Source organism: Eufriesea mexicana, unplaced genomic scaffold, assembly GCF_001483705.2.
Source record: "Eufriesea mexicana isolate 0111107269 unplaced genomic scaffold, ASM148370v2 scaffold1358, whole genome shotgun sequence".
In the NCBI taxonomy this organism is placed as follows: domain Eukaryota; kingdom Metazoa; phylum Arthropoda; class Insecta; order Hymenoptera; family Apidae; genus Eufriesea; species Eufriesea mexicana.
This window is the reverse complement of record NW_016909491.1, coordinates 270,298-294,469: the sequence shown is the minus strand read 5'-3', so window position 1 is coordinate 294,469 and position 24,172 is coordinate 270,298. Positions and strand designations below refer to the sequence as shown.

General features: G+C 43.1%; 3 protein-coding genes and 1 long non-coding RNA gene across 10 annotated transcripts in view; 2 read left to right on the top strand and 2 right to left on the bottom strand.

The window, feature by feature from the left end:
- LOC108548110 (uncharacterized) overlaps window positions 1-12,654 on the top strand; it is a 49,360-nt gene extending 36,706 nt beyond the window's left edge. For 3 of the 5 annotated variants that reach the window (XM_017900896.1, XM_017900894.1, XM_017900895.1), the window contains 5 exons: window positions 8,101-8,241; window positions 8,322-8,462; window positions 9,169-9,229; window positions 9,336-10,681; window positions 10,756-12,654. In XM_017900896.1, the coding sequence (XP_017756385.1) occupies window positions 8,101-8,241; window positions 8,322-8,462; window positions 9,169-9,229; window positions 9,336-10,681; window positions 10,756-11,181 (2,115 nt within the window). In that variant the 3' untranslated portion in view covers window positions 11,182-12,654. Of the gene's footprint in view, window positions 1-7,137; window positions 7,839-8,100; window positions 8,242-8,321; window positions 8,463-9,168; window positions 9,230-9,335; window positions 10,682-10,755 lie in introns of those variants that run through there. The other 2 variants (XM_017900898.1, XM_017900897.1) reach the window with 2 other exon arrangements.
- Window positions 12,655-12,730: 76 nt separating this feature from the next.
- Window positions 12,731-15,590, bottom strand: GCS2beta (glucosidase 2 subunit beta). The gene is made up of 2 exons (XM_017900817.1): window positions 14,398-15,590; window positions 12,731-14,326 (listed from the first exon to the last, which is right to left on the bottom strand). The coding sequence occupies exons 1-2, from the start codon at window positions 15,287-15,289 to the stop codon at window positions 13,650-13,652; spliced, it is 1,569 nt and encodes a 522-aa protein (XP_017756306.1). The 5' UTR covers window positions 15,290-15,590; the 3' UTR covers window positions 12,731-13,649.
- Window positions 15,591-15,892: 302 nt separating this feature from the next.
- On the top strand, window positions 15,893-19,252 carry LOC108548056 (OTU domain-containing protein 7B). Of its 3 annotated transcripts, none has more exons than XM_017900823.1 (8): window positions 15,893-16,398; window positions 16,826-17,066; window positions 17,149-17,564; window positions 17,639-18,010; window positions 18,099-18,412; window positions 18,491-18,649; window positions 18,724-18,799; window positions 18,859-19,252. In XM_017900823.1, exons 2-8 carry the CDS (start codon window positions 16,844-16,846, stop codon window positions 18,958-18,960), a joined length of 1,662 nt encoding a protein of 553 aa, XP_017756312.1. In that variant the 5' UTR covers window positions 15,893-16,398; window positions 16,826-16,843; the 3' UTR covers window positions 18,961-19,252. The 3 variants fall into 3 exon arrangements, with proteins under 3 accessions (XP_017756312.1, XP_017756313.1, XP_017756314.1); XM_017900824.1 differs by having other exon boundaries at window positions 16,807-17,066; XM_017900825.1 differs by having other exon boundaries at window positions 15,893-16,432.
- A 1,151-nt stretch (window positions 19,253-20,403) lies between these two features.
- On the bottom strand, window positions 20,404-21,989 carry LOC108548096 (uncharacterized). Its single transcript, XR_001890246.1, has 3 exons — window positions 21,736-21,989; window positions 21,386-21,512; window positions 20,404-20,559 (listed from the first exon to the last, which is right to left on the bottom strand). It is a non-coding gene; the product is annotated as an uncharacterized LOC108548096 (long non-coding RNA).
- Window positions 21,990-24,172: the final 2,183 nt, after the last annotated feature.

The window sequence follows — 24,172 nt, the reverse complement described above, 5'->3', positions numbered from 1 at the left end:
TTTGCTTTCTAAACGGTGGCTCAGGTTCGATGTTCTGCTGGGTTTTTCGCGGTGGCGAAACGTTTTGTCAGGGCGAAGTGAATGTCTAGGTAAGAGGACAGCGTGAGAGATGGAAGTGGAGGGAAGCAGGAGAGCTTTCGTGGTGCTCGAACGAACAGCTGGCAAGCAGCAAGATTGGTAGCACCGTTACCGCGCGCTCGCCTGTCCGATTCCTCGTAGATCAGTCTCCTCGATCGTGCATCGTCCCTCTTTTTCTCTTGTCAGGGGTCATTAGTCTTCAGTGGCGTATCCGAACAGGATTTGCCTCGAGACTATCCTTCTACCCGACGCGTCCTCTCAATGTTACCTTCCGCAAACCCGTTCGATCCTACCTCGATCGCTCTCGATCCTTACGAATATCAAGTTCGAGCGATCAGCATTCGAGTTCCATAGCTCGAGAGAGTCTCGTGGATCATCTGCAGCTGATGAACCCGGTTCGTTTCATTTTTACGCGAAACACTGGGTAATTTGCCACAGGTAAACCCGTGTCCCATGGTTTCCTAGACGATCGACCAGCACTCTGTCGCGACGATTGGCCAGCTTTGCTCTAACAGAATTACGGAAGCCCGAATCGGTTTGCCGGATTCCTCGCGTGGTCGTATCGAATGGTACTTGTGGCGCTCGATCGCGCGATTACGTCCCTGTCACCTGTGCTACCTCCACGACCGGCATTACCACTTCTACCAGAGCCGAAAGTCAGCGAGCCGAGGAGGAAGAGTCGCCGCGAGCGGCCAGTACACGACGACGCGTTTTCCGCGCGCGACACGCGTGTGTTTCTCTCTTTCTCCGCGGCACAGACGCGTCTCTATCCTCTTCTTTCTTCGTGCCACCATTCACGCTTCCTTCTCTCCTGGCTTCCAAGGGCTTCGCGCCGTGGTACCCTCGCCTACTTCGCGATCGATCGCACCGGACGCGAAGGTCGAGGCGGTTCAGTTCCGAGCCAGCGTTTCCGTCGGCCTGCACGCGGCCTGCCGCGGGTAAACACTCGCGTCGCACGTCCCACGGTGTGCACGGATAGGACTGGACCACAGGACAGGATCGTCCCCGACCTGGCAAGTCCTCGACGAGAGCGCACGGTGATCGATGGTGAAGAACGATAAATCGGTATCGGCGGAGACCTCGCGATAAGTATTCTCATCCTCGCGTTGGAGGAATTTTTCGGCTCGTCTTTTCTCGTACCAGGAATCAGGGTAATTTTCCTCTATATCGGGGGTACGTAATTCCGTTTACACGATTATGGGAGTTTCAGCGACAGCAGGTGTAAAGGTGACGCATAGTGTATCGGTGTCGAAACCTTTTAAATCTCAGCGAGCCGTGACAATCGCTTTTCTGCGACGAATTCGTCAGGCTACCTGATAACGTGCTAGATAAATGCAGATATCGAGCGTATTTACCCAATTTCCCGTCGCGAACTGGTATTTTATCGGGTTCGACTGGTCGGTTACGCAGCCGATCTATTATCGATTCTTTTACTCGCCAGCACCGTGCAAATAATTCTCACGAGCGCGCAATCGAGCGGCGATAAGATGGCGAATTCGGCGGGAGCCAGAATCGGCAAACTTTCCTTCGTGCGCGAGAGTCTTCCGTTATTTCCCGATCATCGCTATGAGCGAGCTCCTGCGGAGATCGGTTCTCCGGATCGGTCCCTGGTCAGACGGAATACATTACGCGCGCGTAGCCGTACGAGATGGCAGTTTTAGAAAGCGGAATAACAGAGAGTGGACGTCGGAAGAGAGACAATTCGCGATTGTGTCCCGCGAGACGCAACGGCGTTCGAGGATCGCTGCACCCTGCGGTGCAGGAGCAGAGGGCGCTGCGCGTTTGGCAATCAGACCGCGTCGATCGGTCAATTCCAAGGCAGATAAACGACTCTCGATGTCGGTACGAGCCGACGATGGAAATTAGCATGCTTCCTCCATTCGTCGTACTTCCTTTTCCTTCGCTTCAGTAAACGTACGCACTCGATGGAACGGCCGCTTCTGCGTCTCTTCCTCCTTTTTTATATTTTGTAACAGTAAGATCGTGCGATTCTTTTCCTGCCACTTGCCCGTTCCGCCGAGTATTCGCTACCTTTTCGACACATCGCTCCTCTGAAATCGGATTATCTTCCGGGTAGATATAGTCAAGGGGGACCATGTGTCGCGTACTCGGATCAGCCACGAAATGTTCGCCTTCCGGGTCGGCAAAGCCGCGAAATCGGCCGAGGCTCGGCTGGAATTAGCAATTGTTACGTGCACGACAGGCTGGCTGGCGATGGTTACGTCGTTGCTGAAAGAGAACAGCGACGTGGACATCGGCGGGACGATGGTTTTAGCCGTGTCGTTGACTTTACGGTGCCTCCGCGATTTAAATATTTATAAGCCCGCGGAATACGGATCCGTGTAGAACGTGTGTGCCTCCTCGTTGGCTGGATCCCTGCGCGGAACCTTTGGAATCGCAAGAACCGTAAGAGCACCGTTCGATCGAGTGACGTTGCTTCGAGAAGGAGAATCCGACAAACTGCTTCGAAATATTCCGCGAAAGCACGCTCCGATCCTTTCGGCTAGTTTGCCGATTAGCATCGATAAATCTAACGATAAAATAGGCGAAAGCGTAGGGTGTCGGAACTCGTGGAAGTAGTCGCGAAGGAATCGAATCGTGGAAATTAACGGCGACACGTGATTCCCGCGTTGATCGGTTTGCAACGGGGCGACGCTGGGGTAGCGGCAGAAGGTCGAGAAACTTTTTCTAGCACCTCGAAAGCGACTTTTGTACCCGTTTCGCTAGACTTCTCGCGACGAAGTCGTCGATGCGAGCCTGAAAAACGAGACGACCGCTGCTTGGGCCAGAGGTTGAAACATAAGACCAGTTACGTGATTTTTCATCCAACGAAGCAGCGACGTATCTCACGTTACCCCGTCGCTGTGTCTTCGCGATCGATCCCTCTTTCTAGCTTTTCATTTCGATTCACTTTCCCGTAACGCGCCAGCGGACATCGTCGGATCGTGCGCGTCGCGTAACAGGAAGAAATTTCGAAAGAGATAGAAATAGCGGCGTTCCTGTCCCAACAGGTCTCTACGTCCCTTCGATCGCTCAATTCGACGGAGTAACAGAGGTTACGCGGGGTTGCCTGGATAAAGGGATCCGGGATTTTCATAGACGGCGAAATCTCGCGCGAGATGGATCGTTAGCTCGAGTCTTTCGCTGGGAACTCTTCGCCGCGATTTAGACGTCTGATCGGTGAAACGATCGAACACATTCGGCAAATGGTTGTCCTCGATATGTTGGCGCAATCGAGCGTAAGGCGTCGCTTTCTTTCGATAAGCGCGTGGACGATGGAGCGTTTAGCTGGAAGAAAGTCGCGAGAATTGGTCGGGAGTAATTAACGGGATTGCGGTGTTTAGGCGTTTAGAGATCCACGAGGGATGGATGATTTCACGGGCGCGTTGGAAAGGGAAAACAACGTGGAAGAAGAAGAAAAAGAAGAAGAAGAAGAAGAGGAGGAGGAATGGCGGAAAAGTGGGTAGAGCGATGGCGTTTGACGGTTGAAATCCGCTGGAGGGTCGGCGCGCAATTAACCGGTCGCTGTGACGAAACACGCTCGACTCGGCTCGGCCCCGTGAGAACTAGGCGAGCCTTAAATCGTATTCCGCGTGCGTGTCACTACGCCGGGCGAGTTCTCTTTCGCTCGAAACGAGTTCTTGAGGACGCGCTCCGCGGCGTGACCGAGGTCGCAAGAAGAAAGAGAAGAAAACCACCACACGCTCGCGGTAATCGTTCCCGCTCGCGGATAAGTGGCCTCTGCTCGTGAATTCGACCCGGTTGTCCTCGCCTTCTTTTCTCGCCTCGCGCACGCCATCCTACGCTCCGTTTCACTCCCGATCCGACCTTCCTCCGACCTTCCTCCGACCTTTATTCGCCTAATTCTCCCGCGCGTCGCGGAATCGGCGCGGTTTATCGCTCGGCGCGGCTCGGTTAATCGCGGCGTTCCATCTCGATCCGATTTTCTTATCGCTCACGTACGCGTATAATCACGCGGAAGCGGACGGGGAACTTTGGTCGAATTTTGTTTTATTTCATTTTCGAATAGTTGGATGAAAGATACCGACACGGTGTATCGTAACGGGGAAAGAATTCGAAGTAGGTACAAAGCGTGCGGTTGTTAATCGTTGCTCGTTATCGGTTTCCAACGAACCGACACGATAAGTGCAGCTTTGTAGAACGAACGAGAGGTTCCGCAGTGAAATCATCCAACGTCCATGCTCCCGATCCGTCGCGGTGTATGCATTTTCACGCGAGCCGTGGATCATTTTCGTTCCTCCTCCTCGCCCCAACCCTCTCCGCCCGGTTCTTTCCCTCTCTCTCCGTCTCTCTCTCCCTTTGCATCGCGCGACAATGGCACGGAAACGCGAGCACGCCGGTCGTGGCGTTGCGTGCCAGATTTCCAACATCCTGCTGACACGAACCCGCTCGAAAATTCCGAATCGGTGGTTCGATCTTCCAGCGTCGAACGCGATACCCAGCGGAGAATCGCGATTATCCGTGGCCCGGCCGTTCGAATGGAGCGAAACGTTACGCGATCGCGAACGAAACCGCACGGAAAAGTTGAATCACCCGATGGAAAGCGAAAAGCCGTGCGCGCATGCACGAACGAAACGCGCCGTTGCAGAATCATCGTCGCGATGATACGGGTTTCAATGTCGGCGAGCTACGATTTCATCGATTTGCCTTACTTTCCATTTCCGTGAAAGCCGACCGCGTTCGTTTTCCGCCATCACCTCGCGCATCATCTTCGACGCGGGGAACGAGGATCGGACTCGCGCCTGGCATCGAGCAGCTCCGAGGCCGGTGCAGCGAGCACGAGAGAGCGAGAGGTTAATCGCGCGGAGCTTGCTCGCGTGAGCAAAAGTAACGGTGCGCGCGCGTGAGCGATAAAGCAAATTGAGAATGATGGCACAATAAGATACACGGGACCGACTGGCCAACTGGCACGGAGGACTGCGGACTCACGGGCCTAACAGGCCTAACAGGGATCGATCTTGATCGGACCTCCACACGAGAGATGTGGAGCGTCGATACATCCGACGAGGATCTAATCTACGCTGCTGCAGAGCCTGTTCGCCGTTATCCTTCGTTCCTCGTCAATGTCCATCCGTGCAACGCTCGCCGCGAGCCTCGCTAATCTGTCGATCGCGAAACGCGAGAAATTGCTCAAGATGAAGAGAGCGGGGCTGCAACGTTCCACGTCCGCGACGGCCAGTTTTCATCGGTGGTACCGGTCGCTCCGAGCCGTCCAGCGACGATAAATCATCGCGGCAATCAGTTTGATCGATAATCCCGTGGCAACGAGTAGAGTAATGACAGCACCTGGGTGGCTCGACTCATCGGGCAGCACTCTGGCTGACTAAACGGTAGCGGAAGGTTCGGCCCGTGATATCGCGTGTCGTCGCGATAGGCTAATGCGACGGGTCTCGGCGATCGAACCTGTTCCTTCGCTGTTCGTAATTAACTCGTCGACCGGTAGGTTGTATCGATAGCGGAGACAGAGACGAAGTGGCATTGGCGTGATCGGTGATGTGGCGACGCTGAGTTTGATCGATTTCCAAATCGGGAGATAGGTAGCCTCCGATCGACCGACCATTTAGAGATATCGGCTTCGGTATCCGACGAAAATCGATCGGCTGATTCATCGAGCGTGCAAAAGAAGGCAACTCTCCGTTCGGTTGGCGATCTTTCGCCGATCTTTCCTCCAAAGTGGACGGATTTATAACACCGGTTTTGCCACGGATTTCTCGGTGATTTTCCGTTCGAGTAAGCAAGTCTAGCTCGTAAGATAGGAAATCCCGGTGGCGACTAGGTCGAAGCGGTCGCGAACCGGCAGGTTTATTAAACGGTTACGCAACGTCGTTCGAGTTTTCTTTCGCCACGGTGTCCCGACGTCACTTTCTCTTCTCTCGTGGAAAATTATTACGTTCCGCAATTTCCGCCGGACCCGGCGGCGCACCAACGCCGCGCGTATCCGGTTGGAATGCAAGCGGACAGATCGTGCAGGTGGTAGAGGTGTGACCGTACGCTGGAACACCGGCGATTTTGCAATAACGAATCGAAGGTGTTACAGCCGCTCGAAGGTAGACGGACGTTGGAAATCTAGCGAACGTTCTCGCTCCATTCGCTCTCCGCACCTGTTACCATATTCCATATTCGCGGAAAGATATTCGAACCAGCGATCTTGGTCGCGATCGCGAGAAATTTCGCGAGAAATTTCGCGAGAATTGCATGGGGTTCGACACGATGACCTCGCGGCACGGGTGTTCACGGCGATGGAAACACTCGCGGCTCTTTATTCGAGAAGAGACGCGTTGGGTAAACATCGTGGGCGCCCGACGTGGGCACGTCTTTGGCCTCGATTTTACGAAGGAAACGTTCGCCGACTCCGCGAGCGGTCTCTCCGATCGAAGAGGCTAATCCAATAACCGCGAGAGATCGTATAAAAACCTCTGGGTGCAGTTTTGTCCGCGGATTGCGTCACGTCGTGCGGTGGACTTTGCAAGAACGGGTCTCGCAACTGGCGCGAGGGAGAACAGTGGTTCCGAGTGCAGCGAATTTCTACCGATTTTCTACCGATTTCCTCGCCGATTGGAAATTCCAACGGCAGCGATACCCCTCTCCAACGTTTGGCCGAATACGATGGTAGATAGCCGTGTACGGTTTGCGTGCAGCAACGCGGAGAAAAACACGGTGAACGCGATAGAGTGACGCGTATAGTGCGTGCATTTTCCCCTCCAGAGTTTTCCCCCGGCTTATCTGCTGCTGTTGCTGCTGCTGCTGCTGCTGGATGCGCGATCGAGACGTGACGGGCCATTTAGCGGTGAACCCGGCGAGGAGATGGGATGGAAGGTCGCGTGGGAAACGGTCCTCGGGCTCCCTCGAGGCCGGTCGGGGGAAAAGGAGGACGAGCTCTGGCGGCGCTCGTGAAATCCTGAGAAAAGCGATACGCTAACCGCGAAAACTAGGTAGGTCGCGGTGTTCGTTAACGCAATTAGGAACGAGCTCGATTGTTCCGCTATCGAGCTGAAGAGCGTGTTCGCGGAGCCAGGAATAATCGACGTTAAACGGTCGAAATCGCGGAGGAAGACCCGTCTCGACGATAAATCGTTTGGAAAGTTTGCCTTTGCGCGCGAGAAGTTTCTTTTTCGCGATACCGATCGTCGCGGGACGCCATTCCGATTTTCGATCTTCTTGCCATCTGGAGAACGCAAGACTCGCAAACTCGCGGACGTGTTCTGAACCGCGCGTGAAATTGCAGAGAATCGAGCAACAACGATACAACACCTCGAGTCCACGCCTCGAGTCCTATGACGTTATCTTGGCGATCGTTGGGAAATCGTGGTAGCAGCAGCGAGTGCTCGATCGATCCTGGTCGCGTCGCGTTGATATCGCGCTAGGATCGCGAGAGGTGTGGCAGGATCGGGAAAGAAGCGACCATGGTGGTGTCGCACCGCGAAGGCAGCATATCGTCCAACATACGGGCGATAATCGAGCAATTGAATCTGAACCCGGTGGAGAGGAGACGACTGATCGACCGGACGAAGCAGGATAACGCGCGATGCAAGGGGTTCCAGGACGTGCAGCCCGCGGCGAAGATCAGCATCGGCGTGTACGGGTGCAAGGAGAAGGTCGAGTACGAGATACCCGGCCCGATTAGGCGCGTGTGCAAGTTCGAGGATCGGTCAAGACCGAAACAGGAAACCGGGCAGCGAAAGATCATCGGCTCGATTAAGAAAGAGGTTGCCGCGCTCGAGGACGATGATGCGGTCGAGGTAATCGATCAAGGAGAAACTAGCCGCGATTCAGACGCGTTCTTTCGTTCTTCCCGCAAATTTTCTACGCGGATCCGTGCTACTACGCTACCGTTCGCGAAGCTCTCGATCGTTTCGCCTCGCCGATCTCTCGATTCGATCGATGATTCGCCGGCCTCGGACGATCGACGAGCTTCGTGAGAGTACACGGATCGGCGAATTTCCCCGCGATAAAATATCCCCATTACCGTCTAATTACCCGTTACGTAAATCTCGATGCAAGGACAAGGTCGAGGACAAGGGGTTCGGGCCGATAAGATCGGCGTGCAGAATGGAGGATCGAGCGAGGCCGAAGCCAGAGAGCAGACGGACGATCCCTCAGGCGATGAAAGAGCAATCCGTTCGAGCCGAAGATACGATCGAGGTAATCGATCAGCACCCGCCATTTTCGCGTTAGCAAAGCCGCGTTGTATATTATTCCATGTGTTGCCCGAACCGATGTAGGATATACCGGAGGACGAGGCGAAGGGATCGGTGAGATCTTCGTGCAGGATCGAGGATCGACCACGCTCGAAGCCAGAAACCAGACAGAGGATCCCGCCGATAATCAAAGACGCGAGCTCACGGATCGAGGAGACGATCGAGGTAATCGATCGATCGATCGTTCGCGTGTTTCTTTCCGATAATCAAAGACGCGAGCTCACGGATCGAGGAGACGATCGAGGTAATCGATCGATCGATCGATCGTTCGCGTGTTTCTCCTCCTCTTTAACGTAATCAATGACGCGTGTTTAATTCGTGCAACACCTGAGCATTTGTTTTCCCCGACTGTGGCATAACGTAATGCACAGCTGTTAAAGTGTGTCAGCGACGGAGTTAGAGACCGGTGTCGAACAAAGAAAAGAGAAATTCGAGTTTCGTTTCGCGAAACGAATGTAGATTCGCTGATCGACTTGTATACCAGCTGTTTACAGCGCGATTACGCGCTCGACGGCGAGGATTCGCGGAGCGCGGGGCGCACGGTAGCGCGAACGAAAGCTTTTCCTCGCGAAGAAGTGTCTTTCGAGACGGCACCTGCAACCGGTTTCGAGCGATCACGGTTAACTGGCCGCACTTGCTCGCCCCGATAGTGGTTAATACCGTTATAGCCGGCGCTTTACGCGCCCGCCTGCCGATGCACCGAGCTCCAATACCGGGAACAATGTCACGAATAGTTCGTCTAGCCGGTCGACGGTCTATTTTCCGCTGTAATCGCATCAGTCGTTGGCGTCGCGGCACCGGTTTTTCGTCTAAACCTTAACAACGGTAAATTAGATTCGTTTATTAAATTTGCCCCGATTTCTTTCCGCAGGGCTCAAAATCGCCAAAGGACACGATCGATCGTGTTATCCCTGTGGCCAAAGAAGATTTACGTAAGTATCGAGGTTAACGATTCGTGATATAACCATTTGCATAGAAAGTCCCGCTGACGTTATCGTGTATTTTATTCGAATGAAACCTTTCCCGTTTGCTCCGTAGCGCAACTCGAAAGCGCCAGCTTGAACCACACAGCGGCTCTTCACCGAATTTCGGTACGACCTAAAAACCGAAGGCCTCCGAGGCGTACTGGTTCGCAGGCAGCCAACGCGTCGACGTCCACGATCACCACTATCGCGGAGGACTCGTTGGACAGCGTGGACCAGCAGACGGTAAGCGCCAACAGCAACGCGTCTTCGCCAACGGAACCGAAGAACGTGTCCGTCACGAGGAAATCCTCGAGCCGATTGTCACGCACGTCGGATATCTTCGAGGAGCTGGAAACCAAGCTCCCGAGGAAGCCATCCAGCGCGGCCTCCCTGTCTCCGGACAGTCTGGACAATATGTCGGGATCGCGAACGAGCGTCGAGGTGAACGAGGAACAGGTGAACAGGAACGAGCAGCCAGAGATCCGATCGATCGTCAGAAAGCCGTCGAATCGGACACCAAAGAATACGGAGATGTTCGAGGAGCTGGAATCGAAGCTGCCTCGAAGGAGATCCTCCAACAGATTGTCCAAGTCGCCCGACAGTCTGGAGGTAGGTTCCTGTTGGTTCTCCAAATCGACAGAGGGCTTCGACAAGCTGATGGAGTACGAGGAAGCGAAACCCGTGACCCGAAGACTACTGAACCCGATATCGAAATCGAACGACCGGGTGTCCAAGTCTTCCGACAGTCTAGAAGCCATAGAGGCGCTCACCAGCGACGAGTCAATCGAGCGTAGGAGGAGCAGCTTCGAGCTACGCGCTCGTAGATCCTCTAAGAACATATCCAAGTCGTCGGAGAGCTTCGAGGTCTTGGAGCAAACGCAGATCGGGACAGAGACTGTCCAAGAGCTTCAGAAACGTAGTAGCATTTCAGATATCAATTTGTCTCGAGGAAGAAGGCTATCGAAGAGCATATCCAAATCGTCGGAGGATTTCGAGAGAATCGAGATAAACGAGCCCAAAGACGAGGAAGAAAACGCCAGGGACAGCTTCGGTAAATGTTGCAGGAGGTCCTCGAAACGGATGTCGTCTGAGAGCTCCGATAATCTGGAGTCGGACGACAGGTTGGAAAATAGAAGGATCAGAAGGACACCGAAGAGAATACCTAGCACCAGTTACGTGGATATCGTTCCAACGGACGATCAGGAGGAGGAGAAGAGATCCGTCACGGTTAGGAAGCCAACCAGACTTCAAAAATCGTCCGAAAGCTCGGAACTTGGCAGTACCGACACTCTAGACTCCGAGAGGAGGAATAAATCGTCCGAGAGCACCGAAACCTTGGACAGTTTAGAGAGGGATTTGGAACAGGACAGGAAACAGGAAGATCTAGCGGACGCTGTTGCGGAAAGACGTGATAAAAATGTACGTTTTCACGAAAAATCGATCGTAGGTTAGGCTTCAAACGCGCGATATGTAATATGCGTTTGTGTTTTCAGGATCCTTGGACCAATAAATCTATAGTGACGTCGCATTCGGATCAAATCTCAATGGCGGACGGCACAGACGACTCCAAATCGCTGATCTCACCGGACAAATTCTACTGGCGCCAGTCGTCGGAATCGAAGGAGAATATCGACATTCATCAGCTGCTAGCCATCACGATAGTTACCAGAATGGCCGACAACGGCAACAACCAACGAAGCTCTGTGATTTACCCTAAGAAGAAGCAACAGATCACCACGTCACAGCCTACCTCTCCAGTCGCTAAACAGGAAGACAACAAGATGATCTTCGACAATCTCCTTGTCAGCAAGAACGACGAGGATCTACAGAATATGTTAAACGGCAATATATCCGAGGTATCCACGGATACGAAGAGCTTTAAAGAGAAACTAATCATGTTCGAGAAACTCGGCAAATGAACACTACACACATCCACACACGCGATAAATGCATTGTTTAATTGATTTCGACATGTTGAACGGAGGAGAAGTCGATACGACGAGAAACTGATGGAAACGATACAAAGTCTTTTTTCCTGTAAACTTTTTTATATCCAGATTTCATTTGTACACTGAATAGGCTGGAAACGATGAAGCACGATCGAAGATGACCGACTGGTTAATACTATAAGGCGGACAATAATGTAAAATTGTTTACTTCGAATTTTTATAATGTTTTTCATAAAACGTGTCCTCGTTTCGCACTCGTAAACACCAAAAAGGTAGAAAGTGGGAAAGGAATAAATACGTAAAGAGAGTTTAAATTCGTCTGTGGCGAGAAAGTTCTAAGGTCAACATGTTTAAACGTAATTGCTAACTGTAATTAGTTGTGAATCGTGTGTTATATTTAACTTCTTCCGTTGCAGTCGTTTTTTTCTTCTTCCTTTTTTACTTGTAACAAAACTCACATACACGATGAGATTGCCGGTTATGCCCAAATGCAGTATTAGGTGGTGCGCGATACCGCGAAGCAACATACTCGCGCGTCGTGCTTACAAATACTTCTCGTGTTAGGAACTTAGTGTTTCTTGTTGTACAGTAGCTTAGAGGCGCCTATAAATGTGTTTCGTTCCATTGTGTAAATACAAAGGAGAAAAAACCCCGTTGCAGAATTAGACACGATCGCGGACGAAAAGATACGAGTAGAAGGAATAAGAGAGTGTAGGAGATAATAGAAATGGAAGCGATGCGGGAAGGTGTTGTTCAATGGCCGAGCGAGCCATGAAGCGAACACAGGGTATGTTGTTAGAGAAAAAATTATAGTTCGAAAATCGTTCATATCTAGAGAAATGTTGCGATAATCTATGGGAAATGCTGCCTTTCCATACCAATCTAGTTGTTTCTATGTGTCGAATATTGAACTGCGCGAAACTGACAGAGACTATTGTTAGATTTCCGATCTACTCTTTCCAGATTTCGAAACAGCGAAAATGCTTCCAATTCTTTTCTATGAGTATATGATACATGGAACATATTTTTTGATTTTCGATTAACGACTGTACCGTTTGGAATAATCATAAATTCCACGTTGTGGCCAAATAAATCGTGACTTTTCGTCGTGTACAATTTGAAGGGAAATGGCGGATCATCGTGGGGTGAAAAAAGACATTAGAGTGTATCGTCTCTGTCACGTGACACCGCGTGAAAGGCAAGATACAACTTCTCTTCAGTCTTTTAAGTGCCTTAACGAAGTACTGAGAAACCGACTGGTTGCGAACATCGTTGGATAAACCGCGCAGATACGTTTATCACTCCCCCTTTCTCTTGACCACTATCCCTTTTTAGTTTTCTAGTTGATTATAGACGTCCCAAACTCCAAAAGATACGCGTAGGTTGTTAGATTAACGAGACATAAATAGAAAATTGAATTAACCATCACTATAACGTATAAGAATTCGCATAATTGAGAAAAATATAAATATATATATACATACGTATACATATAATACGAAAGAGTAAAGATCGCCCGTTTTAATGTAAATAAAGCTGCCATCGTAATTACAGTTCGACAACCAAACCTTTTTTTTCTCTTTATTAAACCTGCATTCCGATGCACCAACCACGGGACGCATCTTTAAAAAATTACAAAATATCTCGACACACTGAATACAATTTCTACGTTACACGTGGCAATTTAGGAATTTGAAAAATGGTTTGTATTTCTTTATTTTTGACATTCTTGCATTTGTGTTTGTATAAATTTGTGTGTGTGTGTGTGTGTGTGTGTGCGTGTACGTATGTGTGTGTGAGAGAGGGAGTGTGATTGTTTCAGTTCATTTACTTTGATAAGAGTTTTGTAAAACTTGACAAGAAAAATCATCGTTCGATCGCGTAGTGACCTAACGACGAGTAAAGCAGGTTAGGTCATTTTAGTTGGACCTCCTCGTAAAAATTTGTCTCGTACAAAAAGAGGAATGTACAACAGTGACATAATATTGGCAATGACCGTGTAACAACGATTTTTCATTCACATATCACGTATATTAAAATGTCTTTCTACGATTTAAGCAAACTGAGCTCGTCGATAACTTACGACTGTGTTATCGGCTACGAATTCCGTTTGTTTAGTATACAAGTACAACGACAAGGAATTTCTAATGCAAGGACGAATAACAGAATACGGATTCAATGTTCGATGTCATTATCGTTACGTAACATGCATGGGTTGACTAGGGCCTCTTACCGTAGCTTATCGACATTATTTACCTTTGATAATAAAAAACATTGTGCAAATTCACGACTGATCTAACTTTCTGTGTTAATCGTAACGTGTTCAGTGTTCAAAAAACAGACCTGTTATTCATCCTTGCTATTTATGTCCTTTATGTTTCAAACTCATATAGTCGCATGTGTAATATTACATCTTGCGCGTTTATACGATATGAAATTTATAATTCATCGTGTAAATTAGCAGAGTCCAAGCTAACATTGCACACGGCTGGAGTGGAAAATTCCATGGCGTATTCACATCGATTAGGTTCCGTCACTGAGATTAGTTTATTTTCTTTACCACAAGTTAAATTAACTACGGTAGAACGAGCAGGCCCATTCCAACAGTTAAGGCCCCTATCGTATTTCATCCTGGAATACTTTCGTCCTTCTGGTCCGTTCCAATCGTTCCAATGACCCAAAGTAATATCGTTGCCGCCAGCTTTCGATCTTTGCGTCGTTTTCGAAAACATGCACAAGGTATAAACGTATTCTAAATTTGTATACTCGAAGCATTCACCATCCAAGGATGCGAATTCATGCTCGGCACCAAAATCGCGATCTAATTTTTCCTCGAATTTTCTAATCTCCGTTATTAACTCATTTGCATTTCTCTCCGCTTCTTGGAAACTCTCGCGAGCAAGTGTTGCTTCATCAATTAAAGCCTGCGTTTCTTCGTCATATTGTATTTGAGATTCTTCTGTTTTCTTCTGTTCGTCAACTGCCTCGCCAGTCTCTTCTGCGTCTGAACCATCATCCTCTTCTTTCTCTTGCTCGGATCCTTCTTCCATAGGTTCATGAATCTCATCCTCTTCTTCTTCGTCTTCTTCTTTCTGATCAGCTGGTTTAAAGACCCCTAAAATTAGATACTGGTGTATTACATAGTTCCAGAAAAAATGAAAGGAAGCCTATCATTAATAAACTAACCTTGTTCCAACATTACGAAAGGCTTGATGTTTGCCCATGCTGAGTCTGTGAACTCTTGAAGATTAATTTCTTTCTTGTTATTTAAGAAAAACATGGCCTCTTCTGTAGTTACAACTCCATTGTGATCTGTGTCAAATGTCATCCAAGATTGTAGTTCTACAACTGTTACAACACCACTATTATCGGAGTCTAATAATTTGAAATAATCCTCTGCACTTGTTTCTTTCTCTTCTTCTCCTTCTTCCGGTGCAGGTTGCTCTGGTTCAGCTGGTTTATACTTTTCTAGAGCAGCATTTTCCCGTTCTTCCGCTTGTGTCTTTAATAATTCTTTCTCTTTCTTTAGAAGTTCTGCGCTTTCATAGTCTGCGCGTAATTTAACTAAATGTGCTTGATAATCTGTCTTCAATTTTTTACCTTTAGCAACCATTTCCATTCTTATCTTGTTACCTTCCCTGATTAGCTCCTCTGCCTTTTGCTGCTCTAACCAAGCTTCTTTTCCAAGTTCATTACAATTATTTGGACATTCCTTACCTGAATTATATTCATCACTGGCATCGCAGCAGTCACAGGTGCCATCGTTTATCCAGGTGGATGGTATATAACGAGGCTTGTGACCAGAATTTTCGCAATAAAATGAACCATTAGTACAAGCAGGGGTACCGGGTTCATCACTACCATCAGCGCAATCACAATAATTATCGTTTACGTATGAAAATGGTATTAATAAACTTCCATCTAGACACTGAAAATCACGATCCGGCGAATAAAGCGAACTTTTCGCGATAGGTATGCCACGAATTTGTAAGACCTTAGAACCGGCTACGTGGCCCAATAGAATCAACAGATTAACTGATAGAGTAACTATTAAATGTATTCCCCAATTATTCATCATTATTACTTTTAATTTTCTTATCTACTATATAAGAATTTTTATTCTGTCGTTTGTAGCGAACTATCAAAACTTTTCTAATAAGATCGACCAATTTTTTGAGGTTTACAACGAACACGAGTACAAACTACGTACACTTGTGCACGCCTACTATATCAGCATGGTTCGCGTCTTACGTTCAAGCAAGGTAGACGAACTACAATGTCGTGAAACGATAACCTGTGGCGCTACGTTTGCGCGCAAGCTAGTAAATCAATCTAAAAGGCGGCTTATTCGGTTGCGTAATATTATAATTTTTTAAATAAAACACTGTCAATTATGAATGTTATATTTTTTATCGATAAAAAATGCAAATAATATAATTTTTGTGTAATTGAAATTAATATAACCCGCTTTAAGCTATCAAGCAAATGAAAACATTAATCTCTGAAATATATGATTATCGTAGTAAATTAAACAATGTAGTACTTTAGTTGTTATAAAAATGGAATTATTGTATAATCTGATACCGATAAAAATAAAGAGCAATAACCCAATAAAGATTACTGATTGATTCACATATATTTTTTAATTCGACAAACGTGATGTATTTGAATATAGGTGGGTGGTATGTGATGCGCAATGCACACTTTCAAGGTTAAATGCATTTCTAAGTAGCGACACAATATTATGAGATAAGCGGTAACGTAAATGATTTTCTTGCATTTTAAAATTAATCGCGTTATCCTGATCGCATCAACCTGTTTACTGGTGAGTGGGAACACTACTGCGTAAATAATAACAGTGTACCACTCGTCATCTTGACATGTGACCGGTTTAAAGTTTCACGGTGACTTCCGTGCGCAACAATAATAATTCGCTTCTTACTCTCCTACCAGCTAGTTTCGAGGTTGCGTGTTGTAGGTTATGTTGTGTTTATATCACCGCCCGTACAAACAGATTCTTAGCCGTTTTTATACATTGTGGACAGCCTTCTTAAGACAGTCTTTAATATCGTGGTGCGAAATATGAGAAAGTGCACGAGCAGCTTGTGCATCGTAGACCAATTAGAATACTATTTAACGATACTCTATTGCTACGCTCCACTGCGCTAATTCGATATACGGGCCAAGGTTTGCACTTTTTAAATAATCATATCCAACATAGGTACATATACATGCAAGCTGTCTCTCCATATATACATACATATATGTCGTCATACATCCGATTTACTTACTTTCGATATTTCGTACCCTAAGGATTAAAATATTCTTTCATCACCTGCAGATTTTCCCTTTTCTTATACTTATGATTAAATTTGTTATGTATATAGTAATTCTGACTTATTATTTTTTTATTAAATTACTAATGTCACCTTGTCCTATTTCTGTATACCAATGTATAGATGTATATCATTGTGTAAAGCCATTTAACTGCTCTATTTGTTTTAACTTTTAATCACAAATTATATAATGATTCACATATATACTCTGTGATATCTTGTTACCATTGTTGTAACTGTATAATATCATAAATTTTAGATGAACTACTACTTTATAGGTGCAATAAGACAGTGTAATGAACGTAGGACTATCCACATACGATGGTTTGGAGAAAGAGACAAGTTCTAATAATGCATTGGAAAGTGGAGGAGGAGCTACAAAGAAGCTGGCTAGAGGTATATCTCGAGCAACTGAAAATGCAGCCATAGTATCTTATGCTCGTTCTCAGTTAGCTACTATAGGATCTTTAGATACTCCAGAATTTACATTCTCACTTCCTGACTTAACTGTATACCCAGGTACTTTGTCTATGCTTTAATATAACAGTTACAATTATATTTTCTATTATATTTTACTAATTGAATAACATATTATACTTAGATTCATTTCGCCAGTTTTTGGAAAAAGATTTGATAGAAGGTGGGTGTTTAACTTCTTTGGAAACTGCTGGTCGTTTAAATTGGTGGTGTGGGGGTAAAAATGGAAATAATAGAGTTTTATGGCCTTTGGCAACATCAGGAGATGGCAATTGTCTTCTACATGCAGCTTCTCTTGGCATGTGGGGCTTTCACGATAGGCTTCTTACACTAAGAGAAGCACTGCATAATACTTTAGCTAAAGGAGAGTATAAACATGCTTTATTTAGAAGGTGGAAATGGCGTCAAATGGGTTTAAATGCAGCAGCAGGATTGTCTTATACAGAGGCAGAGTGGTTAACAGAATGGCAAACTATTGTAGATATGGCTTCTCCTATTTTCAGGAATCAAACTGCTACTTCTTATCAAAGTCTTGAAGAAGTATGTAAAATTTCTGCACCTTTTCTTGTACAACTTTAGTGTTATTAAATATTTATGGTGTTAAAACTTTGTAGGTACATGTATTAACTTTGGCTCATGCTTTGAAGAGGCCTATAATAGTAATAGCAGAAACTATGTTAAAAGATGCAGAAGGTGTAGCTTTAGCACCAATTCCATTTGGTGGAGTATATTTACCGCTAGAAGTATCCCCGTCTCGTTGTCATAGAACTCCATTGCTTTTAGCGTATCACTCGGCTCATTTTTCCCCTCTTGTTACTGTGGACGGAGCGAGTGATTTTGGAGATGGTTGTAATGAAGGTGTTAGCATACCCCTTATAGACCCAGATACAGGTCAATTATTACCGGTTTTATTCGCGGTAGATCCAGGACCTGATTGGGACTGGGAAGAAGGTTCTCGAGACTTGCTAACATGCCAGCAAGATACGGTAAATATATATACGGTACTATATATTGATAAAATTGGCTCTGGATGCAATGTATATTAAAATATAATTATATGATATTGATATTTAGATGGAAATTTTATTACGACAATATTTGGACTGTGAATATCAAAATTTCACATCAGAAGAAATCGATAGATTATCCGATACTGATGGTTCACTATCCAAAACAGCAAAACAATTGCTGGGTGTTGCTAAACAATTCGGATCAATTGGAAAATCCGTTAGTAAAAGACTGTGGTCTATAACAAAGAGACCAAAGAGTCTGCCGTCAACGGCAGGCGGACTTTCTACAGAAGGTTTATTATGTGTAAGGATCAGAAGTAGACGACATCAATATGTAGATCAGATGCTTCAAAATTACCTTCAATGTGCTCACGCAAGGTACCGAAATCTATTATATTTACATTTCCTTTTCGTCTTAATTACAGTACATGTACTACATATAACTGTACTCTACAGGTACCTGCAAGATCATAAAGTTGATGAAACTGGTAGCGAAATGAATTATGGTGCTGGCAAATCCAAGTTCTATGCTGCCAGTGATCGAGATAGTCATGCGAGTGTTAGTAAATTGTTACCGACCAATCCGAATAAAGATCGTACACTTTATCTTTCGAGGTAGTACATTGTAATATATTTTGATAAACTATAGTTTTCAATATATCGATTAATGTTAATTATTCTTTTCTCAGATCTACCTTTTACAATGACCAACCATCATCTCATAAATCGGGGCCAGAATTATGGAATAGCAACAATAGTTTAGGCGTACGTATTTAAATATTCATTATAATTATAAAACTTAAATAACTTCCTGTCATTCTTAGGCTGCTGTTAAAGGATGTCGTAACGAAGAATGCCAATTTTTCGGTTCAGCGGAAAATGATTACTATTGCTCACAATGCTGGGCAAATCGACGTTATCGTTGAGAAATTATTTTCAACGATATATGACAATAATAACTCTTCAATATTACTCGAATTAAAAGAAGTATAATCGGATTTAGACATAACACTAGCCATTTTAAGGTGTTGCTTAAAAAAAAGTAATTGTCTCGCCAGACTTTCTTCTTCCTGCTATGTTAATCCATTCTATTTTATTTTTATTTGAAATTGGGTTGTATTATTGACTTTCGACAATATTATTTGTGTCACAGATTTTGTGACAATAAAAACGCTTTCTTCCTGAAAAGCATACGCGCGTATTGTAGTCGTCATTCAAATTTTGATCATTTATTTTTTTCTTTTTTTTTTTTTTTTTTTTTTTTTTTTTTTTTTTTTTTTTTTTTTTTTTTTTTTTTTTTTTTTTTTTTTTTTTTTTTTTTTTTTTTTTTTTTTTTTTTTTTTCGTTTCTTCATCTTTATTTATTTGTAATTATCCCTTTAAAAGGCATATCAGATAATACAGGGTTTACCTCTCTCTTCAACATATATACATAAAAATATATACAAAATTCCATTCATACATAGCTTGTAAGGCTGAAATCTTTCTAAATAAAAAAAAATTATATTTTCAAGTAATATACACCCCCCTATTTCCATGACAAGCAAACAATTCTGGACCTTTTTGCACGTGCCTTTTATATTGCATAATACAAAGACATATGACGATAATACTCGATTTTCAAAGCTGCGAAGAAAAAGCTGTTCTCTGTCGCGACTACCTCTATCGCTTTTAATATAATGCTTTATACAAATTAATCGCGCTTTGCTCGCCCTCGGACTTTGTAAGTAAGATTATCTCAGAAAGCGCGGGTTTGATATATTAAATCGATATTAAATTGGTTATTATAATCAATCTTATTGCCTGATGGCATTTGTTCATGTAAAATTGTGTGAAAAATAAAACATATTTTTATAATCTGTGCATTATTTATCATTTGTTATTAGTAATATACATTATTACCCAGCTCCTTACATTAATTAATACAATTTCCTAAACATCCAACAAACTGGTTCCTGTTAATTTATCATAATAGGATACAATAAATTGCAAAGTGTAAATCCATTTACAAAGATGATGGTTCACCATTATGTATACACTACTCTAACTGAAAATACCTATATTTTACGTATCATATAGAGAATAAAATTCACAATGTATCTAAACTCAGTTTTATTTTCATGAAAAGATAATTTCGAATTAATTTAAATAAAAGAAGATCACAACTTTGTTCAAATAAATTTTATGATGAATCTGATCGAGTTCTAATTCCATAACCTACTGTATACTACACGAAAAAAAGTTAATACATCCTGACTGAACCTCAGGAATATAATGATATTCTCTTAGATTTTGGAATATAATATTTTATCCCAAACAATTACAAAATGAAAATGAAAAATTTTTACAAACCAATGAGGACGTCGCCACTAATCTAATAAACCTTTTATATGAAAACGCGTTCCAAAAGTTTATCTATTTTTAAATAAATTCTCATGTGGTGTACATTTGCAGAACGTTTAATTTCTTACCGTTGTGCAAAGTAACAAAAGGAATTTTCAGAGGAACCGACGCGGGAGGCTAAACCTGAAAATAAAGTTTAAATTAAATTTTACATCCACAGTATAATTCTATATACAACGATATTTTGTACATATATCAATATTTCACGTTTCTATTAATATGGAAACAAAATGCTTTTGATAATTAAGAAGTATTAAAAAAAAAAGAAGAAATTAAATATGTACTACAGAGAATTATATTTACCTGACTTAAATACTAGCTAAATGTTATCATCCTTAATTACTTAGCTCTTAATAAATATCAAACATTAATGTACAGTTGTTTATATACTGCAGTGTAAATTACTGTTTTCTTAACAACTCCATACTTATGTGCTAAAATTTTCATTTAAAACTAGTCTACTTAATTATAAATCCGATTAAAAGTATTCTAATTAAAAAATACCTGCTTAATAGAAAATCTACATTCAGTTGCCTATTAAAAAACTAAAAATTCAATAAACCCTGCAATAAGATAATTGACTGTAACGAAAATTAAACGCTATTAAAAAAAAAAAAAGTATTAAAAATAATAAAAGAGCTATTAACGCTTAGGCGATCTCTTCATCAAAGCAAGTTTTTGAAAACATAAGTACAGTGTAAATTTGTTGCCTGTTAGTTACTAATATCGCATAATTAATGTTCAGAAACGCGGTATACGAGAAGACCTATCCTGAACTAGTAAATTAAGTACAAAAAAAGTAATTAATACTCACGGGAACGATAATTACCCGCGGTCGATGAGCTCGTCAAAAATTCTGCTTAATGCAATCAGTTGCCCGTGCCGACTCGGATCTTTTATTCTACAGCATAATTGAGTGACCGGAAGAACAAAAACGCATGCGACTTACCATTAGATGCGAAGGATGTCATCATGGGGACTGCAAGCACGGGAGTAGCCACCTTGGAGACCATCACCATGAAAATAGCCGCCAAGCAGGAACCATTGACCCCACTGAAGTGGATCCCTCGAAAAATCTATAAAAACATGGAAACATGGAATATTATAATTCGTTTCTAAAATCAATATTCATTATTTCAAGAAAATAAATTAACGAACTTTAATATGGAAGGTTGAAATTTACAAATAGAAAGAAAAATTTTTATTTCGCAGTTCGTTATCAAGAACTTCTATACATTTAATAATTAGTAAATCGAAGCGGAAAGAATTAATTGAAGTACAGTATACAAAGATACTTACATTATTGACTTTTGAAGCATCGAAGAATCTCGAAAGACGCACAAAAGTATGTATATATGTAGATTAAAAAAAAAATGAAGGACTACACTATTAACGCATCCGTTTAAATTATACTCGGCGAACAACACAGACTCTAATATCGTGCACAAATTTATTTAATAAAAATATGCGCAGCACACACTGACTCTACTCTCGTATGTGATTATTGCAATTGAATTTAGTTAGAATTGTTGTACTCCGAAAAAATGCTTAAAACAAACTATAACACAACAAACACTGATTTTACCTCAACCACATTGTACACGTTCACAAGATATACTCTGGAAATAAAATTGATAAGTAGTGAGGGGTAAAGTAGGAGAAAAATATTTTGTTTACACGTTTTCTTTCTTTTTTAAATTATAAAGATTCGAAGATATTTGCAACAAATCAAAAGTTCTCAATTAAATGTGATCGAGGAGCATAATAACATTACAAACATTACACGCTCGATCTTGCATCGAAAGTTATTACGACTCATTCGTAGAAATAGTGAAAGTATTGACAATGAACGATTGTCAGTATTCTAAATAAATCACGAAATTATGTGTATTACGTTATGCTACATATTAATCATGAATTGCAAATTACATTTAATGAGAGAAATTTTACTTGTATATTAAAGGTTATCAATAGTCGAATAAAAAGATAATACATATGTTTACCTTTGTTAGAATAAAATAAACGTTACCAAAGTATCACGAAATATCATTGGATAAACCATTGAGCATCGTGGCATCCATACTGTTAACCCCTATTCCTTTGAAGTCATCTCCAATCCACTGCAATCAACCAATAGTATGCACAAACGAGAGTATAAGATTTAAAATAAATGTATAACATCGAAACCAATTATAAATATTAAAATAAAGCAATAATTGAACTCACATATTCATTGCCACAAAAAGCTGACGATACCAGCTGGCGGTAACTGCAATATTCAAATGTACAACCAAAGAAACAGGGACAAAAACAATATAAAAAGTTATTTAGCTTTATCGTAATAATGTATGATAAATGATTTAGTAAATGAAGCTAATAATGTATAAATGGTAATAAAAAGAAATGAAAGTACTACGTACCCGATAGGTCACACACTTCGAGCGAGTTGATACGTCTTATCGTCGCGACTTTCGACAGTAGAATGACACCCCGCGCCGCAGTTTCGCTTAGCAATTTCCAATTAGGCGCGAGCGTTTCGCTTCTCCTACCACTCAAAGCCGCGGGGCAAATTGAAATTTTGAACTTGGTAGAGTTTTCACGGTCGACAAACTACAGGAGACTCCAATCAGATAATCACGACGAGTTCTTCAATGTTTTGTTTTTGCTCGACGGAATATGCGTGCACGAACACGATCCCTCGATTTCCTAGAAAAATCAGCTGTCGAGGCAATGTTTTCATAGTGAGCATTATATACGGATGTTTTGGAACACGATACCTACGCTTAGAATATTTTCACGCGTTGATCAAACTTCGACAGTTGATCGAGGCACGAATTAATGTCATATTTTTACTGAGAAATTTCAACTATTCGTTGCTTCACATTGTGGATAGTATAACGAAATCTTTGATGTTTTTTTAAATTGGTATTTCAGTTCGTATGATCTACAGGCTTACAAGATAATTAAATAAATTTAATTGCATTCAATTTATTTATTCAACATGTGTAAACTTTTTATGAATATTTGTGCATGCAAAATATTAATAATTAAGAACCGATAATTAACTTACGTGTTGTGCTCTCATGTACTCGATGACTCTATGCTTTCGTAAGTCACTCTTCCCATTCGAATACCTGAATTATGCGTTGAATCATTGGAATCATCTTCAGGGTAATGGTCCTTGCGACATCGATACGAGGGTGTATTGGCTCTATTCATCCTGTGCATCTGTGCTAACATTACCAGAATATATTTTCATATATTGGGATGTTTTTTAATTTGTTTTTATCATATAAGGTAGAAACATGATGTATTTTTGTGATTTACATGAGCGAGGATCAGGAGGGTATTGAAACATAGGAATACCTGGTGCACAAAAGTTCCTCGCTTAGATTAAAGTCGTTTTCTCAAACGATCGCATCGCAATTTTAATTTTAATTCTTATCTCACTCGCGTTCTTTTACATTTACACGTTTCCTTCCAATCCCATTTTTTGGAAAACTGAGAATCACTTGAAAATCTTTCGAAAAATATTAATGGTGCGAAAGTAAAATATTAGAATTTAATATACCGAATCGTAATCTGGTTTGTAAGACGCTAATAAAGTGACGACAACTTTGCTTTCTTGATTTCGCTCTAAGTTAGATAAATGTATCTATGATATGGAATGCACCGATAAGATGGCACAATGTATGGGCCGGATTTCAACTTCTACATAGTAAGACTTGGTAATTGG

What these genes read in the sequence shown, in the direction of transcription:
- GCS2beta (XM_017900817.1), bottom strand. Translation starts at nt 15,289, where the DNA reads ATGATGAATAATTGGGGAATACATTTAATAGTTACTCTATCAGTTAAT. An exon ending in TTTCGTAATGTTGGAACAAG is followed by an intron (nt 14,327 to 14,397) that starts GTTAGTTTATTA and finishes ATCTAATTTTAG; the next exon opens with GGGTCTTTAAACCAGCTGAT.
- LOC108548056 (XM_017900823.1), top strand. Translation starts at nt 16,844, where the DNA reads ATGAACGTAGGACTATCCACATACGATGGTTTGGAGAAAGAGACAAGT. An exon ending in TGACTTAACTGTATACCCAG is followed by an intron (nt 17,067 to 17,148) that starts GTACTTTGTCTA and finishes TATTATACTTAG; the next exon opens with ATTCATTTCGCCAGTTTTTG. An exon ending in TAACATGCCAGCAAGATACG is followed by an intron (nt 18,011 to 18,098) that starts GTAAATATATAT and finishes ATTGATATTTAG; the next exon opens with ATGGAAATTTTATTACGACA.